Genomic DNA, 18,651 nt, shown 5'->3' with positions numbered 1-18,651 from the left:
CCTATACTTTTGAACATTCTTGGATCCTTTTTTTCCTGTTACTAGTAGAACTGAAATGAAATATGACTAAAGATTTTATTCAGATGCAAGCTGCCTTTTACTGCTGTTCTTCTGAAAATATCCTTGTATGGAGAATGACATTCAATAAGGGTTCAGATTTCTGTGGCACATTTAATATAAATTGTCAGTTTTTCTGCTGCGGCTCCATATTTGTTGTTATGCTCAAGAAACTAACTTCCACGTACTTAAGTAATGCATCAAAATCAAATGCATAAATCAGTTTTGTGGTATTTTATAGGCTTGAAGTGGATGCAGAGAGCTGTGTGTTGTGGTTTAACCTCAGCCGGCAGCTAAGCCCCACACAGCCACTGGCTCATACCCCCATCCGGTGGGATCAGGGAGAAAATCAGAAGAGTAAAAGTGAGCAAACTCACAAATTGAGATAAAGGCGGTTTAATAGGTAAAACCAAAGCCATGCAAGCAAAGCAAAACAAGGGATTCATTCACTGCTTCAGTTCAGCAGGCAGGTGTTCAGCCATCCCCAGGACAGCAGCGCTCCATCACGTTTAACAGTTATTTGGGAAGACAAATGCTGTTAACTCCAAAAGTCCCTACTTCCCCCTTCTTGCTCAGCTTTATGTGCTGAGCATGATGTCATATGGCATGGAATATCCCTTTGGTCAGTTGGCATCGGCTGTCCCAGCTGTGTTCCCTCTCAAATTCTTGGGTGCCCCCCACCTTCTTGTTGGCAGACCAGTAGAAGCTGAAAAATCCTTGACTGCTTAGCAACAACTAAAATGTTAGTATCTTATCAACATTATTCTCATCCTAAATCCAAAGCGTAGCAGTTATACCAGCTGCTACTAAGAAAATTAACTGTGTCCCAACCAAAACCAGGACACTGTGCTTAAGAAAAAAAAAAGAAAAAAATTCCTCACAAAGATAAGGATGCATGATTCTAAATATTATAAAATTGCTTCTGATCTTTTTGTGAATAAGATATGTAATTATATGCTTTCTGTATATGAAAAGTGAGCCATGGGTTATTCCTAGTTGTAAAATATCCTTTTTTTTGAGTGTACAGCTTATGGATGCAAACTTAAAAGTTTATACCCTTCTGCATAGATTGCATAGGTTTCTAAAGAACTTAAAAATTGCTTTTAACACTGAATGTCTCCTTCTGTCTCCTCCTATCCATATAAAACCTTTTGTCACAATCTGAGAAATACCTTGCACGCAGTGGGCAACCAGTAGGCTTTCTGCAGGAGGTTTCTACTGAGAAGTGACAGAGGGCAGCTTGGCAAATGTTCAGAAACCGACATTAACTTGCTGGAGCCCGGCATGGGACCTTGTGTTCAGCAGAATTCTTCTGACCTGTCTCTCTGCATGCCGAGCTAATCAGCAAACACCTAATGAGCCTACTCTAAAGAAACAGACCCTCTCACAACCTACTTCATTTTCATATGTTCTCTGGGGGTGGAGAGACAAGACTTCATAAGGACTGATGATGCTGCAAAGACCACAATAATGATAATTAACTTGCTGAATTTAGAAGATTATGCTGTTAATTAGTTGCAAAATAAAGATAAGTAATGGAGCAGCAGATGGTAGGATAACACCCAGGAGAAGGAGGGTTATTACTCTGATGAGCTTTTGTGGCAGATATGAAATATGGATCTGAGGTTTTTCACAAATTGTTTCTGGAGAATATTATCTTGTTTCTGTGAGCTCTTGATGGAATGATCTAGTTCTACCAAATTTTGACAGATGCAGTGAGGATTTGTTTTCAAGGATATACATGAACAATAAAACCTTGCTAATAAAGACTTTAAAAGCTATTTAGCTAGTTGAAAATACCAATTTTAGTTTGCCTTTAATAATAAAATAATACCAAACCAACCTTGTTTGTCATTAGGTTTCCCCACATAGTAATGCTTACATACATTTATTCTAATCTTTTTTTTCAATATACTTGATTTTAACACAGATTCTCATTTTATTTGTGGTAACTATCTCCCTACTCACAGGAAGGTCAACATCCATATAGTATTTTACTCCAGCATTACCTTCTAAAATATGAAACCTTCTAAATATGAGCTGGATATCTCCTTGTGAAAATCTGTAGACATTCCTCAGATTTTCACAATATTTCTGTATTTGTGGATAATTTTAATCATAGCTATTTGAGTTTCAACTTTTAAACTCTGTAATACAAAACTACCTCAAACGAGGACAAAAAAATAATTCTTGTCTATTTCTGTTTCCATAGTACATTACATTTAACGATGTAATTTTCAAAAGGGGTTAACTAACAAATTTACAAAATTATATTGTTTAAAGGCTAGCGTTACAGTAGGGAAAGTTAGTCCTACTTTGACTGTTTGCACATCCATTGTGCTTCATGATAGATCTTTTATAATGGTACATAGTATTGTACTATTTCCTTCACTTTCTACTGCCATTTTCAAATTAAATGGAAAATATACAAATTTAATAGAATTAACTTCTTTTCTTTTTAGGATAACTTTGCAAATATTTCTTTAACACAGATACGCAGAAGTAGAAAGGACAGAGCTAGACAATCATAATAGTTACTTGCCTTATACGCACATTAAAAAAAACCCAAACAAAAGCAACAAAAAGCCCCCAAACCCCAATGAGTTTTGTTTCATCTCCCAGATCTTCTGAACTTGGACTGTCTCTCACTAAGGAGACAGTTATGCTAGTGAAACTTTTTCTTCAAGTAACCAACTTTAGGCAAACACTACAAAGCCTGTGTAGGAGTTCATAGACTGTTGTTTTGGACTATTTTTGTGGAGGATGCTTACATCAAGATTTGCTCATTGAATCATGAGCAGAGTAGCTCAGACACTCTGCCCGTACGTGTCCTTACTAGATAAATGCTTACGCTCCACTGCCACGAAAAGAAGTCAGCTTGTTATCGCTGAACTTGCATATTCACACACTTGAGTTGGATGAAATCTAATAATTTTTACTTCCCATGGCAGTGGAAGAGGAGTATATATATGTATGGCAAATTGCTTTGTCTTGGCTGTGTAATTGTTGAGACAGTAACTTTAAAAAATCCCCAAGTAGGATTGCCTGAAACAAAAGAAAGGATACACTTGGAAACCTCAGCAGAAGTTAAAATAGACACATTGTAACTAATTTGTTACAAATAAGTTGTGCTGTTACTACTGTCTTCCTTTTGACTCAATGTCATGTCCTACTAAACAGCTAGTTAAGATCCAACCTATGAAGTAATTCAGATAGTAAATGAAAATATATTGTGAAAAATCAGATATTAACTTATGGAAAACATTGCTACTGTCTTTAATTTTTTTTAAATAGTGATTTGGAAGTGATGTGCTTAATGACCAGGATTCGAATTTTTAAAGAGTGGAGGGGAATCATCTTACCACCCTTGCAATTGTAATTAGATCATAGAGTTTGGTTTTAGTAATTTTAGTTAGACAATTAGAAAATGCTTAGGCTTTTCTGTGCTTGTCCGGCTGGAGACAGGGACTTCAAGCCTTTCAGCAATTTTTTTAATGTAAAATAGTATGTGTAGCAGTTATCTTGCATATTTCTATATAAATAAAAGCTAATTTTTACATATAATTTGAAGCTTGATATTATTTTGTGCATTACTGAGATGTTTCAGCAAAGACCTTGGCTTTTATTTGATAATTACTCATAGGAAGGATTGTAGAGGTAAGTATTTGTAAAGACCATGAAAAAGCAGAGTCATAAGAAACTACTTAAAAATGGATGGAAATCACCATTATTTTTAAAACAGAAAGAAGGTTGTGTTCTGTTCTTTACCTGTTTTCTCTCATGTGTGATTATTATCTTTCTGATCTGTACCTTGTGTACTACCAGCCTCAGCAACCATTTGTTAATGGCCTTTCAGTCATCTCTTTGTGGGCACAGTTCATCACAAAGGAGGCTTTTTGTTTCCTTCTCCGTACAGTTCAGCATCCTTCACTTTCTGACCACCCTATGTAAAGCCTCATTATTATTGTCATGCTTAAAAGCAACTGTCACCTATTAGTAGGTATATGCCTAGATCAATGTTGAAAGCCTATAAAAAGAAAGCTATTTTAGAGTTGGAGTTCCTGTTTCCAAAATGGAAACAACTGTTAATATAAATAATTAATACCTCCTCAAGTTAGCATGATAGAATATTTCCTTTTTTTTCTTCTTTTTTTTCTGCTTTCAGAGATTGAAAGCCGCCTTGACCCAGCAGCACCCTCAGGTAACAAATGGAGATACTGCCAAGGGACATCCAAGTGGGTTGGTAAGGACTCAGTCAGAGGAACCACGACCACAATCACTACAACAACCTGCAACGTCAACGACTGAAACGCCGGTATGACAACAGAGCAGATGTATACTGCCTACCCCCTTCTATGTTATGCAAAAAAACCCTGAATATCTTTTTCCTTTACTCTTGATCTGTAGAATAGATGTTAACATGTGCTACAGAATCCAAGACTACAGAAACCCAAGGTGATAGTTTCAAAATAGGTATTATCTATATGCTCAAATTTAGAACAAAGTCCTCTTGATTTCCAGAATTTGTTACCAGGAAATTCTGTGGTAACTGAAAATTGTACAGCTGGTTATTTTATATTTGAAAAAAAAAAAGTGCTTTTATTCTGTGTTTATATTGCATGTTTAATATTTTATATCATAAACACTCTTCAGAAATTTTTTTTAACTGCATCAGGTGTTATGCTTATGTTAATTTGCTTGAAGTATTTTTTCTGGGCTGCCACACAAAGAGTTTCAGCTGTGTGATTTAAGTGTACTGTGCCATCCCAGGTACGGAAAGGGGGGCTCTGAGTTTAGGAATGGTGTGCTGTCCCTTTGGGGTGATAGATCAGAACAGGGGCATAAAGGACAAGACCTCTGAGTCAGACTGGAAGAGGGAGTGCTTCTGGAGGAAAGAGATACTTTCCTGGGTGATTACTGGAGGATTGCTGCTGTTCTACTTTTAAAAAAAACTTGTTGGAATGTGTTTTCAAAATGCTTTTAAAAAATCTCTTAAGAGTTATTTTCAGAATTCACAACATAATACGGGTTTTATAAAAGCTACATACTTGGCCCAGAACTGGGAGGACCTGCATCTGCAGTGAAAGCACTCAGATTCTTAGGCTGGCCAGTAAAATTAAATAATGTGTTAAAACAAATATGTTTGGAGCAAAAAGAGGAAAAAAGTTACCCATGGTAAAACGATCCCCTTCTTAGGGGATCTTAGGATCTTAAGTTTTTTAAAAGAATATTTTCATAATATATAGCAAAATTTTCAAGATTAAAAGCTTGCTGTTTAGTTATTTTGTGGTTACTTTATAATAAGTATTTTTAAAAAAATAATTGCCACTGTTTCATTCCTAAAAGGATAATTTGAATTCCCAGGGTACTTTTTATTATTGGCTATCTAGAATTTATGCCAAATCGATATGCCCACTGTTACGTGTTTGGTGCTTTTAACTTAAAAATAAAACTTTCTTCCTGTGCTATACTGAATGTGTAGGTGCACCTGTGAGTATGTCGTGTAAACAGTTGTATTCTGTCTATCCTATCACTTTAAAGTATTTTAAGATCCATTATATTGTTACCACAATTAATTAAGTCTTTGCCTAGAGTCTATATACAGCTATAAAGGAGTATAATGTGTAATTTAAAATATTGAACTATTTTGATCCTGTCATAACATGTGGGTGCATATAAGGGAAATTGGCATGGAGCAGTGGGGAACACATCAAGTAGGAAATGGCTATCTGGAGATCCAGGGATCATTGGCAACGTTTGTCAAACAGCTTCTATGTACTGGGCATAAACAATTGTGTAGTATTTCAGTTGTGACTAGGTTTGTGGGAAGAGTATTTTGGAAGGGTCAAAAGTAGGACATTTATTTTCTTCTAAACGTGACTTGTAAAACATATTTTGGGTGGAAGAGTTTTTTTACGTTTACCTCTTGTAAAGACTTGTGTCATCAGAATTGATAAAAGAATGTCTGAGGGTCCATCTAAAGAAGTGTTGCTGCCAAGCTTTATTCTGTTGCCAAATGTAAATGTCGTATGAATTTAACTGTGAAAAGGGTGGCTTCCTCTAGTGCAATTTTAAACCGAAGCCAGGGCCATGATTAAAATGCTGCATCTAAATGTAAAATGGTAAGGAATGTAAATACAGCAATTTTTATTTTTTTTTTTAAACATAGCTATAGAGCTAAGTGACATAGCTTACTACAAAAGAAGTGCATATAACCTGAATGTATTTAGAAACGTTGTGAATGCTTTTCTCAAGATGCGATGTGTTTTTCTACTAGTGCTGTGGATTAAGTCATGAATAGTATTATATTGTTAACTTCATTAATACTTATTACTCTTTTCAGGCATCACCAGCCCAGCCTACACCACAAACACCAAACACAGGTGGTCGGCGAAGAAGAGCTGCCAATGAAGACCCCGATGAGAAAAGAAGAAAGTTTCTGGAGCGGAATCGGGCGGCTGCTTCCAGGTGCCGACAGAAACGGAAAGTCTGGGTGCAGTCATTGGAGAAAAAAGCTGAGGACCTGAGCTCACTAAATGGCCAGTTACAGGTATACTTCTTATTTCAAGTAAAAATGTATAGTTTTCCATTCTTAGACAGTGATCCTGGATCAATGGAACTTAAACTTTGCATGAAATCAGAAATAGAAACTGTTTTGTAACTGGTGGCTCAGGTCAAAATTGAAAATTCAGCACTAATTGCATATAACATTAAAATAAGAATATAAGAGAATACTCAAATTTCAAGATGTGTAAACTTTAGGATCATACCCTTTTGTCCTTTGTTCCATTTTAAATAACCTTCAGACTGTGATACTAAACAAGGATGACAAGATGCATTGGAGTAAAGGCTTATGTATGAGTGAAGTCATAGCCTTACCTTAAAAATATCTTGCTCTTGATCATTTGTATCACAGCCCGAGTTATTTAAATAAGGTTTGGTTTTATTTCCTTTGGTTCTTTTTAACTTCACCTTTTTTCCTTTAAAGTGAATGTAGTGCTCGTGAAAGGTGCCAGATTGACATCACTGGAAACTGAAGGCCTCTTTTGTCCACAGAACAGGTACAGCAGAGGCAGCGGCAGTGCAAAATTCACCACACTGCCCTCCCAGTGTGCAGAAATCCTATAGGGAGGGAAGTATCCTGTAAGAGGGTAGTCTAGTGTATGTTGTGAGTCATTTTTCCACCTCATCTGAGGTTGTCAGTCTTGGGAAGTTGACACGTGGACACACTTTTCGCCCTATAGAACTATCCGTGACCCTTTTGCGTGAACTACTATTAAATGTTAAAGCATGCTTTCTTAGCGTTTGCCAGCAGCACATGAGAATTGGCAAAAGGCATTTTTCAAAATGAAAAGTCCAAAAATTTTGTTTTGAAAATTACAGAAAGGAAAAATGATGTCATTTCCTAAATGAAACATTCATTTAGAAAATGCGATGGAAAGTATTTTGATATGTTAAAGTTTCACTTCTTGTTCTTTCATCAGAGCTGTTCGCTGAGTCAAATTCACAGATCTTTTCCTTCTTATTAGAACTCCTCTTTCATGCTGTTTGATAAAGAAAATGTGCTAGTTTCACCAGCAGGGAAGTAGAGCATGTTGAGATTACTTCTTATCATGTAATCAAAATTACAGTGTATCTATCAGTTGTCTTCATGTTCATGTCTTCAGAAATACTTGGCATCCCAGACTGTAAAATGTGCAAATTCTTACCGAAGCACACAACATGGAATTGTTTCCTGTGCACCAGCATTAGTTAAATTTCCTGCTATTATATAGTGTTCTGCATACCTGTTCAGTCTTAAGACCTGCTCCTTTAATGCAGTCACAATCCTCTGTAAATCTATTAATTAAAAAATGGTTTGTAGCACTGTATCTTAAATAATCTCAAGAAACAAGTGAAGATAAATCTACAGGAAGAAAATCAAAGAATAAACAGATTGGCTATATTTCTTTTTTTTTTTTAAAGTGAAAGTAATTTTTGGTATAATATGATCCGCCTTTAACTTATACATATCAATTTTTATAACCAAAAGTGATGTAAGTACCATGACCAAAAGATTTCCAAATTTCCAAGAGTTAACACAGTAATAGTGAATTCAAGAAAAAGAATTTTCTTACTGTCTGCCAAAAGCAAAACTGTTAGCTGTGAAGAACAGAATGACTTGTAAAGAAAATGGAATGTCAGAGAAATAATTAAACTGTACTTCATGTGGAAACATTAATCAATCCTATATTTCCATAATAATTCTTCACGACGGGCTAACACAGCTGATCAGCGTAGTGGGCAGTAATGACCCATGATTACTTACTTGAAATTTAATAGTAAATTTAATAAGTTTGGAGTTTTGCCTTCGTGTACAGTTTTATAGACTGAGTGTTAGGGTTTAGTAGTTCATATGTTGTTTAATGTCTAAATGACCTGCTCAGCTGAATTTACAAAGATGTCTCGTTTCCAAAAGCAGGTTAATACCAAAATGACTACATTGCATTGCTTCACTTAACAATTCTGACTTCTTTCACAGCAGTTAGTAGCTTTCTGGAAATGTCTGTGTCAAAGCTTCTAATTTCAATGTCGAGGTGTTGAAGACTGAAAACTTTCTAACAGTACTTACAGATTTTGAAGAGATTTACTTGGTTGATACATGTATTTTGTTCCATAGTTTTCAATTTTCTGTAGATTAACTTCTGCCTACTTTCATCTTTTAAATGTTTGAATGTAATTTTTTAAGTGAAGCATTATTTTTCAAATTTATGCTTAAGGGAAAATTTCCACCTATTACATCACACCAGTAACATACTTAGGTTAGGCTGGCTGCCTTTATTGTATTTTTTCCCCATGCTTCCAACATTTTATAGTTAGTTTATTGTTTGCTTTTTGTGGACTGTGTTTTCCATTAATATGTTGACTTGTTTATTCATCTTAAATTTTATATAGCACATTGCACTGCCTCTGTGCCATGCACAATATGGCAAGGTATGGTATGCTATATAACACATTAAGGAAGTATTGACAGTGTGTCCCCAGTGGCCCGTATTGCAGGATCAGATGCCAATCTGGATTTGGTCCTTGTTGCTTTAATAATCTTAGAGGGCAATGTATTAGTAGAAGAATGGCCTGTCTTCCCCAGGAGGTCATTGTAGCTTTTAAAGGATCAGCAATCAAGCAGTGGTTTGTACTAATGCTGCAGAAGCTACTTTGGGAAGGGTAAATTGTGAAAGAAACACCTGTAAGTAAAGGTCCTTTCCCATGTAGGGGTATCTTGTTGAAGTTGTCCAAAAAGAAGCACAAAGAACAGGGTTTAACTCAGCCACAGACAATCCCCCGTCCCCATAAGTCACACTTAACCTGTCTCTGATGATCATTTTGGGAAATATACCTCACAAATACTGTCCCATGCATTGCTGAGTAAGGGTTAATCTGATCCCACTATTACATATGTATTTTGGGTCCAGGGAGAAATAGGCAGATAGAGAAGAACATACTGTACACTGCGTGCTACCTCCGTAAAAATACAGAAGGGAAAGTATCTTTTGAAAAATGGAGTGCAAGTAAAAATAGATATGCTTTCCTCCAGAAACCTGCTTTCTAATGTTAGCACATTTTGAAATGTGTGAACATAAAAATTCTTCTAGACAGCATGTGAGGTATATTTCATGCTTATTTAAAGAAATGTTGATTCCTGTGCTTGACTTGATATCTTGTTAATGAAGAGGACTTTTCCAGTGCGAAAACTTGAACAAATTTTTCTCATGCCAACTGCTGAAGTGTTTATTCCATGTGTTACTTGTTAGCCTGTTCTCAGCATATTAACCACATGTTAAATGACAGCCACATGTTAACATGTTTTGAATGATATGGAAAGACTTGCTATTGTCACATACATGGTAAGAAACTGGGATGTGTATCGGAATTGGTTCTAGCAACCCCCCTTTATTACCAGTTGAAGTTGTTCTTACTGGTAGTATGTAAATGACAAGCTCGGATTGCCTTTCTGTGACATTCCATGTACCTGCAAGTATCTTGCAGACATACTCCGTTCTACTTTCAGGAATGATTTGCACGTGGCATATAGCACTGTTGGCACACAGTGTTTGTGTTAATAACAATGCTAGCTATGTACTCAATGAGAATACCTCAGCTTTTTTTTTTTTTAGTATAGAAATGCTATTCCATTTTTTTTTCAAATCTGATACTTGCTTTTTGTATTTCTGTTAGTGTATTTCTAATTTCTAACTGTGTATAATACCACTGATGCTAATCTATAAACTGCCTTTTCAAGTTTTTCATAAACTTTTACTTACACTGATAAATAGCCACTTCATACTTATATATATATGTGTGTTTGTGTACCAAATTATTCCTTAAAATGTGGGAGATGAAGGTAGAAAATTTCTGAAAAACTTCTCCTGATTAGATCTCTTACTTTGTCAACGTTCCTTTAAACTAACAGAACTAAGTTTCCTATTCTTGGACGTTACTACTTCTGTAGATTATCAAGAAGTGTCTCAAAACTACATCAGCACTTACCCCCGACTCTTCCCTCCCAGCTGTGTCAGTTCTGTGCAGCTGCCTGCTTGCCGTCCAGATTTGTGGCCACTCAGTAAATAACATGATGAACTAAAAGGAGACTGAGAGCTGGAGGCACAAGTTGTGTGCTTTCTTAACAGCCCAAGATTTCAGGACATGTAATGCCAGCTGGTTAGAGAATTTGTGGGGTTTTTGTATGGCTTTTTTTCACATTTTTCTTTCATTAGAAACATCCACGAAGTCAGATTTTTGGTTTACTTTCAGCTCTCAATTTTGTTTTCAATATAAAGTTTCTAGAAGAGATATTTGATACAATAAAATAACTGAATAGAAAAGTAGTCCTTAATAGCTTAAGACGATTTTGCAAGTATAAGGGCTTGAAACTTTTTGTCTTCTAAATGGAGAGAGAAGCTACAAAGAGGAACTTTGGTTCTAAAGTCTGGTATTTTAGTATTTATAAGCTGTGTTACTTAGTGTAATTAAACCTAATAAATTCTGTTCTTAAAACTTGTTTTCCTTACTTTGGAATCCTTTTAGCTGTAATTAATCACTTCTCTGACTGCATAGCCTTATTTCTAGCTTGCGAGTAAATAGGTTGACTTTCTCATGTTTTATTTTTTCCAAATAATTTTAATTGAAATCCAATTTTCCTGTGTTTGTTTTTTCTTTAACTTGCTCCCAAATGTGTAAACATAAGCATTTACCAAACAATTGTCATGTGTGTGGTATGTTACATTAATATGCAAAGGTTCTTATAGTTTAAGTAATTTCAAGTATCAAAGGAAAGGATTTATATTTAAAATAACCCATGAAAAGCGCATATTGTGACAAGAGATGTGGATCACAAAGCATTACAGATAACTTGATTCTGTAGTTATGTAAAGATTTTTCTACTATTTAAAGTGAAAATGCGTCTTTCAAAATGCCATACCATTTTTAATTTGGATTGTCACATATAATGTGATTCTGTAGCGCTTCTCATCTGTAGATATCAAACTGCTTTACAGGGAAGGTAAGTCCTCCAGTTTACAAATGGGGAAATTGAAGCACAAAGTAAAATGACCTTGCTGAAGGTCACCCGATAGTGGAAAGGCACAGCCTGGGAGAGAACGCAGTCACTAGATTCTGCAGGTGCTGTCTCTTAGATTACGCTCTGCTCTAGTGACATAAGCTGACATTTCAGGATTTTTTATTATTATCAATGATTCCTTCATACAACACATTTATGTAGGGTTGCCAAAGAGAAAATTAATATAGGAATCAACAAACAGTAAATTATTTTCCAGTATGTGAGATTTTCGAAGTCCACATACAGATAGAGTCACAAAAATAATTCTGCATTCACATATTTTTTTTTTTAACCTTTTTTAATGTTTGCTGTGGCATCTGTTAAAATGTGGGTAGTTAAATGTTGGTTTACTCTGATAGGGATTCATGACAAAACCTTGCAGAAGAGTCTTACAGTACCTGCATCATGTAGATGAGACTATATGTAGACTCTGCATCTGTAAACTGAAAATCATATGTTGTATTTTCAGAAAAAGCATTTCCTAGTTTAGGAAAATCATAAAATAAAGTTAACCAATTTTCAGCTAGTATTTATGTATTCTGAGATAGAAGAAGTTTCCATTTCGTATATATAGAAAAAATGTATACATTTCTTCTATTTTTATCTACCCCTAAATGAACAACTGAAAATCCTATAGAACTTACTAATTACCTTCAAAATTGGTTTAGTTTGAGCCTGGTAAAGTACGTAACTTTCTTCTCCTTTAGAATGAAGTCACCCTGCTGAGAAATGAAGTGGCACAGCTGAAACAGCTTCTTCTGGCTCATAAAGATTGCCCTGTAACCGCCATGCAGAAGAAATCTGGCTATCATAGTGAGTAATGTTCCATTACCTATAGCCTTAGGCTGCATCAATGAAATACTGCCAAAGTGAACTGAGTGAACATTAAAATCGAGAGGTGCAGTTCTAATATTACATGAAAGATTTTTATTTTAAATCTCAAAGGTTATTGGAAGACAGGAATGAATGTGTGATATTCAGAAATATATTTTTTAAGTCTTTTCAGTTGAAGTGTTGCATAACATTGAAGGTTTTATGTTGGTTTAATAAATGCATATGATAATTAGCATTTAAGGACTATCAGTTTCTACACCTGCTTTTGAAAATATAATTAAAGTATTAAGAGCACACGATAAACCATTTTTTATACTTTATCTTAGCCTAGTACAGTGAAAGGTCCTTGCGGGTTCTTTCTTCATCGTAATGAGATTTCAGTAGAGGTAATGTAACAGCTGTCCTCATTTACCATAACATCCAGGATCAGTCAAGCCGTTAAAATAATCAGATGCAGGTTCATGGCTCCTACTGTACAATGCCTTCTAGATTGTTTTGCTTTCCCCATTAAGCGAACACTTTTCTATAAACAGGATATTTTTAAAAGCGATTCTAATACTGGAGGGAGTAACATTTTTTTGAGCAGCATTTTTTTCCTAATACATATTTTCCCTTGAAGTTGCTCATTTGATTTTTCATCCTTCCAGCATTTTAAAGGTTAATTATGCTTTCCTGACTTGTAACTTCCTTTTTGGATATGATACACAGTGCCAGAACCAGCTGCTGCTGCTGTAGAATAAATGGCCAATTTTGTCCATTGTACACAAATTTGTTACAAATAACTGAGCTGGGAATGCATTAGGCAACATTCATAATATATAACCCACAGCTTTCGTTTTTATGATTTAGTGATATTTCAGGATATTTGTAAATGTGAAGATTGTTTCTGCCATATGTAGCCACTTCATTTTAATTTGCCAGTGTCAGTAATTCAGGAGAATAAAGGAACATTTTGTATTGCATGCAAACAGATCCTCAGGTGCTTGCGATAAAACTTAATGGCCACCATCTTTACTTGTAGTCATTGTAAGCAATTTCATCAGAATGGGCAATATTTTTTAATTTAAAAGATTCAGGAGATTTAGCAACTCTCTATTGCTATATATATTTAGAATACTGATTTTGTCAGTTCTGAGCTTATAAATCTTGGTCCTTTGATCTCCAGTCATTTTGACAAGATGGAAAATAGCATCTTGGAGTAAATTGGAACAGTATAGAAATATGTTTGGGATTTATATTAACAATGATTGCTGCAGGGATGAGGCCATTATGGCTCCCATCTGACAGAACAACATAATTTCATACGGTAGCTACCAGGGGATAACATTATGCATGCAAGGTTTTTCGAAAAACCAAAAAGCTGCAGGTTTCTTGAATTTTGATGTTTTGAGGATGCGTGTTCCTGAATAGGCATGAAAAATACTCAAACCTAAGTCTTAAACTGGCAAGCTAATTACGTGCAAAGGATTTCTTCGTTGAAGAATTAAGGAATGGCCTGTTCAGTAATACTTATTTTCTGCCCTCAGAAAAGGACTTTACTGTTCCTAATTTACCAAAGAATGCAAAATAAGAACAACTAAAACAGTGGTGGGAAAAGCCTACATCTGAGATTTAAAAAAAAAATAAATATAGTAAGCAAGGAGATTGGAAGTATAGCTCACCTGGTTTCTTGAAAAGTCTCTCGAAAGTCAAAGTTCAACAGGAATGATAGTGGTAATGCCATCCCTCTAAATGGATCTTGTCACGTTATCTCCACATGAATGTTGTTAGGAAACATGTTGACTAAGTGACATACCCTCATGCCATAGAAAGGATTTTTAAGTAAACATATTACGTTCATCGAGTAATCTAAGTTGAATTGCTTAAAAAAATGTGTTGAGTGGTTTAACAGTCTGTCTCTGTGGAAGAAATTGAAGACACCAGACTTCAGAGCTCCTGCAGTGCTGAATATTGTGCACTGCTGAGGCAGTGCTAGTTCATACCATGCAGACTGTGTCTTAGCAGCTAAGTCCATAATTTAATGGGGTTTCAGGCATGATGCACTTAATTAGGCACAAATAATCTAATGTTTTTCAGGGTATTTTTGGCACTTGCTCTTACATATCTTTTAAGGTCTTTTGGATTTCCCAGGCACATTTTTATCTCAGGCCAAGTAAAAAGCACAGCAGTGCAGATACCCCTTTCTTCTTCTAAGATTGTTCTTGAGATTGTATTTTCTGTATTTAAAAAGTCTTGTGCCTGCTTCAAAAGAGGGTGTCATCAGGACAGAGAAAACAGAAAAATGGCTATTGCACTTGGAGGCATTATGAATAAATTTCTGTTGCAATGCTTGTGTTTTCAGCCAGTGTACACTTTTGTATTTCCCAGAGAAGGGTGCTATTGGTTCCGAATGCATCTTTAAACATGAGGGGGGAAAGGAAAAAAGTGGTGTGTATAGGAGAAATCTAAATGCTGTTCATTTATTTTTCATTTTAGCTCTTCTATATCAGATTATTTCTAAAAGTCTTCTGCAGTACTCTTACACTTTCTCAGACTTTTTTCTGGACTTCAAGCACGAAAAGGTGAAAAGTTGTGAGAAGAAAACATGTTGTGACAATCAGAGTTGCAAAATTTAAAAGTTGAAAAGGGTGTTTTAGGTATTCTTCCATATTTTGCAAAAGGACATGGTAATATTCAAGAGCACTTGTAGGAAATTGCATATAAAGAAAGATAAATGTCAGTGGTGGTAAATGGGGTTTTTGTGTTCTTTCTCTAGTTAGTTTTAATGAAATGGTAAAAGGTGACTAACCAGTTTCAGACCTCAAATAACTGGAAGCACTCAAACCACTATGTTCCTACAGCCTGTTCCAGGCAGGCAACAGTCCTTTGGTGACTGCAGGGGATACTCACAAAGGTCAACTCGCTGGAAATGAGCATTTCTAGGCTTCAGTCCCTCTAGAGTCCTGGGATGGCCAGGTGAGAATTACCGTGAGGCTTCCTTTCTAGTGATTATCAGGGGACAAAAAGGAAGTTCTGGATCATATGTCAGTGCTTGCACGCTCGCTCCCCTTCTTTCGGTAGGTTTTTTTCTTCTGAAGACCAGAATCTCTCTTTGCTTACCTTACTGAAAGCTATTGGTCAGCACTGCTAAGAACTAAATCTCCTCTGTGCTTTGTTTGGTATTTTTTTTTTAATATTTTCTGTTTCTCAGTCTAGCCCATGTAGCCCATTACTAAAATAGCTCACTCCTCCTCATGGTGCAGCCTGTCTAGGAGCTGTGCAACCTTCAGGAAAGTGGTCTGCAGATTTTCAGCCTTCTAATGTACAGCAAGAGTTACTTCTGTGGATTCATTTCTAATTCGGACCCTTTATTTTCCTTCATTTGAGGCAAAACTTGGGGAGCCATTAAAAAGCTAAAATTCCTAGGCTTTTTTCTCCGTTGTTAGCTGCAATACGATTCTGGTGTGTATCAGTTGCACTCTTGAAACCACAGTCCTGTGCCTGGCAATTCTCTGGTCAACTAAGGAAAAAGAAAAAATCTGACAATTTAAATACGATTTTCTATGTTCTTCTAAAAGCCTTTGTTCTTTATCCCCAGTCTTCAGGCTCAAGAAAACAAGTCACGTTTGTAATGAGGTGACTTTAAGTATCTACTTATATTCATTGAGTAGATTTTCTTGTTTGGTTTTAATTCTTCAAATGGAGTTCTGTATTCAGTTTTTGGCTGCTACTCCTGTAAAGTTGGTGCTACATAAGGAAGGATTTTAAAGGAAATCTAAATAGCTGTTCTTTAGGACAGCACATCATTTCTAAATATCACTTTGTAGTTACTGCACAGATTTACACATCCAGTCAAAGTCACTACTGTAAACTAGTGTTAGGTTTGTATCTCTCATACTCACCTGTCTGCTGTAAGCTCCGCCGTTCTAGCCCCTGGCGTCTGAAAATACCGGAATTGTGTGCTTTTGTCTCTTCAGCACAGTATCTTTGTTTGCCTGCTCAATGATATGAAAACTTCTCTTGCACATTGGTGATCATAAATGTCCTTGTAACTGTTTCTTCCATTGCATATAGGGATTTCCTGAGCCCGTCAACGTCAGAAAATCCAACTTTTCTCATTTTTTTTTACCACTGTGTTGTTATTTCTGTTAACAACATATATGTTAAGGGATATAGAATAATGGAAGACCTTCCTTCTCTGGCTGAAAGATCATTATCTTCTTGGCTTCCTCTCTGTCTCTGGCTTGAGGCATTTAAAACTAGCCCATTTTCTTGAGAATAAGGAGGATTTGGCCAAGAAGGAAATTGGGGATCAGCAAAAGAAACATAATAGGAAGTTTGAGATTCGTAAGAGACTAACAACAGCTTTGGAGAGGAGGAGCAGGTGTTACAGCGGGGAGACTATTGGATACATGTTGTCCCACTTGCTGCCATTTCATGCTGGGGGGAAGAATATGCCACTCATAATTAGTAATTCAGTATTTTTCAGGAAGTGGCAGTAGAATTTCTGGTTTTAACGAAGTTTGCATGTGTTCCTTACATGTTTTTACATGAGATCTTGTAGGCCTTGCTAGAGGTGCTTAGCAAAGACGAAATATTGATAAAAAGTGTTAATTGAAATGGCACTTGTTCTGTTCTTTCTGTTCTTGAATGGGCAAATTCCTACTAAAACACAAATGTCCTTAGAAGTATTTTAGTTTTCTTTCTCTTGCTGTATACAGTTACCATGTAACTTTAGGATACGTGGTAGTTGTCAGCAGACCTAGCTCAGTAGCATCTGTCTTTATCTCCTTTAATGCTTGAATGATCAGTTTTTGAAAAAATGCAGTATCTCTACAATAGTTGACCTCATGGATAAGAACATTATAATACTTTCAAACAATTATGTCCATGCTCTTGTAGTAGAGGTGCCTTGTTCACGTAGGCAGTATTTCTTAGAAATATAGCAGTTTTGCTTGCTTACCCATCCTTTTTGACCATATCATTCTTTTCCAGAAGCACAGTAGAACAGAAGAACAGTAATAAAACTGTTGTTTTCAGCCCTTGAAGAGGAGCGTGTTCTTAGTATGCATGGGGTTGCTTGGAGAGCTTCATACTGGGGAGTTAACTTGCTAATTTAGTGAATTTTCTTACCCATAGCTAGTATGTCGTATAAACTTCAGTACATCATAAACTTCATTTCATCATTGTTTGTTCATGCTTAGTGTTCCTTTCAGTAGCTGCTGTTACCCTGGTTTTCTCTGGAAACAAGGCAGTGATAGCACAGTGGTGTTCATCTCTTAGAGTTAGTGTCATCCTTCCCCATCCCTTCTCTTCCCCAGGGTAACTCTTGAATTTGTAGGCCAATCTCAAACAAATCTGAAAGGGGCTGCAAAGACAAGTCTAGAGAAAATCAAGCTTTATTCCATTGCCGTGTCACAAGCAATAGTTTTGTGCTGCTTCTGGCTCTGTTTGCGTGTATCTTTCTATATTGTTATGTTATACAATAGTCAGTAGTAGTTGAAAAGGGACTTCCGGTATTCTGTCTGTATACTGGGTTTAGGTCAGCGTATAAAACTATCGTGAAGAATACTTGAAAACATGAAATAGTACAAAGTGGTAATAAAAATTATAATTAAATTCGGTGCCAGTACTTTCATTTTTGAGTGAAAAACAGTAGGCTTATGTGGATTGAAAATTTGTGGAAGTATTGTCCGATTAATATAGTGGTTTAAATAATTACTTTTTTTTCCAGATATCGTATCCAGGATCACAAGTATTAATTACTGAACATAGAATTGTTCTTGTTTCAGTACTAAGCAAACACAGTAAATGGCATATGTTAAAAATCTGAAGCCCTTTCACATAGCACCAAGAGATCTGGTAGCATTTTTAGTCTGTAAGTAGTGTTTATTGACATGAGCATTCATCATTAGAAGTAGGCCTGGTACCCACCAGCTGATTTACTAGGCAGTAAATCAGACAGTTTTTAATCTTTACTTTGAAGATGTAAAAGTGTTCTTATTTCCTGAATAATCCGTAGTACAGTCTGTATTTCTTTGCTTACAAAGTAGTATTTTCTTTTAAAAATGATAATTGTTTTGTAATTTGTGCAGCGTTACACCATGAGTTGTAATTATTCAGGGTTACCTGGGAAATGTTGGTGTGCATTCCGGGGGGGGGGGGGGGGCGAAAAAAAAAAAGTG

At 36.0% G+C, this 18,651-nt stretch overlaps 1 protein-coding gene across 7 annotated transcripts in view; it reads left to right on the top strand.

Moving 5' to 3' along the window:
- The window catches only part of ATF2 (activating transcription factor 2), a 56,910-nt gene that overhangs the window by 35,226 nt on the left and 3,033 nt on the right, over window positions 1-18,651 (top strand). For all 7 annotated transcript variants that reach the window (XM_014954461.1, XM_014954463.1, XM_014954458.1 and 4 more), the window contains 3 exons: window positions 4,223-4,372; window positions 6,401-6,607; window positions 12,361-12,466. In XM_014954461.1, coding sequence (XP_014809947.1) covers window positions 4,223-4,372; window positions 6,401-6,607; window positions 12,361-12,466 — 463 coding nt within the window. The remainder of the gene's footprint in view (window positions 1-4,222; window positions 4,373-6,400; window positions 6,608-12,360; window positions 12,467-18,651) is intronic.

This window comes from Calidris pugnax, unplaced genomic scaffold (assembly GCF_001431845.1).
Source record: "Calidris pugnax isolate Ruff unplaced genomic scaffold, ASM143184v1 scaffold103, whole genome shotgun sequence".
In the NCBI taxonomy this organism is placed as follows: Eukaryota; Metazoa; Chordata; class Aves; order Charadriiformes; family Scolopacidae; genus Calidris; species Calidris pugnax.
This window is presented reverse-complemented; position numbering and strand designations above follow the sequence as displayed.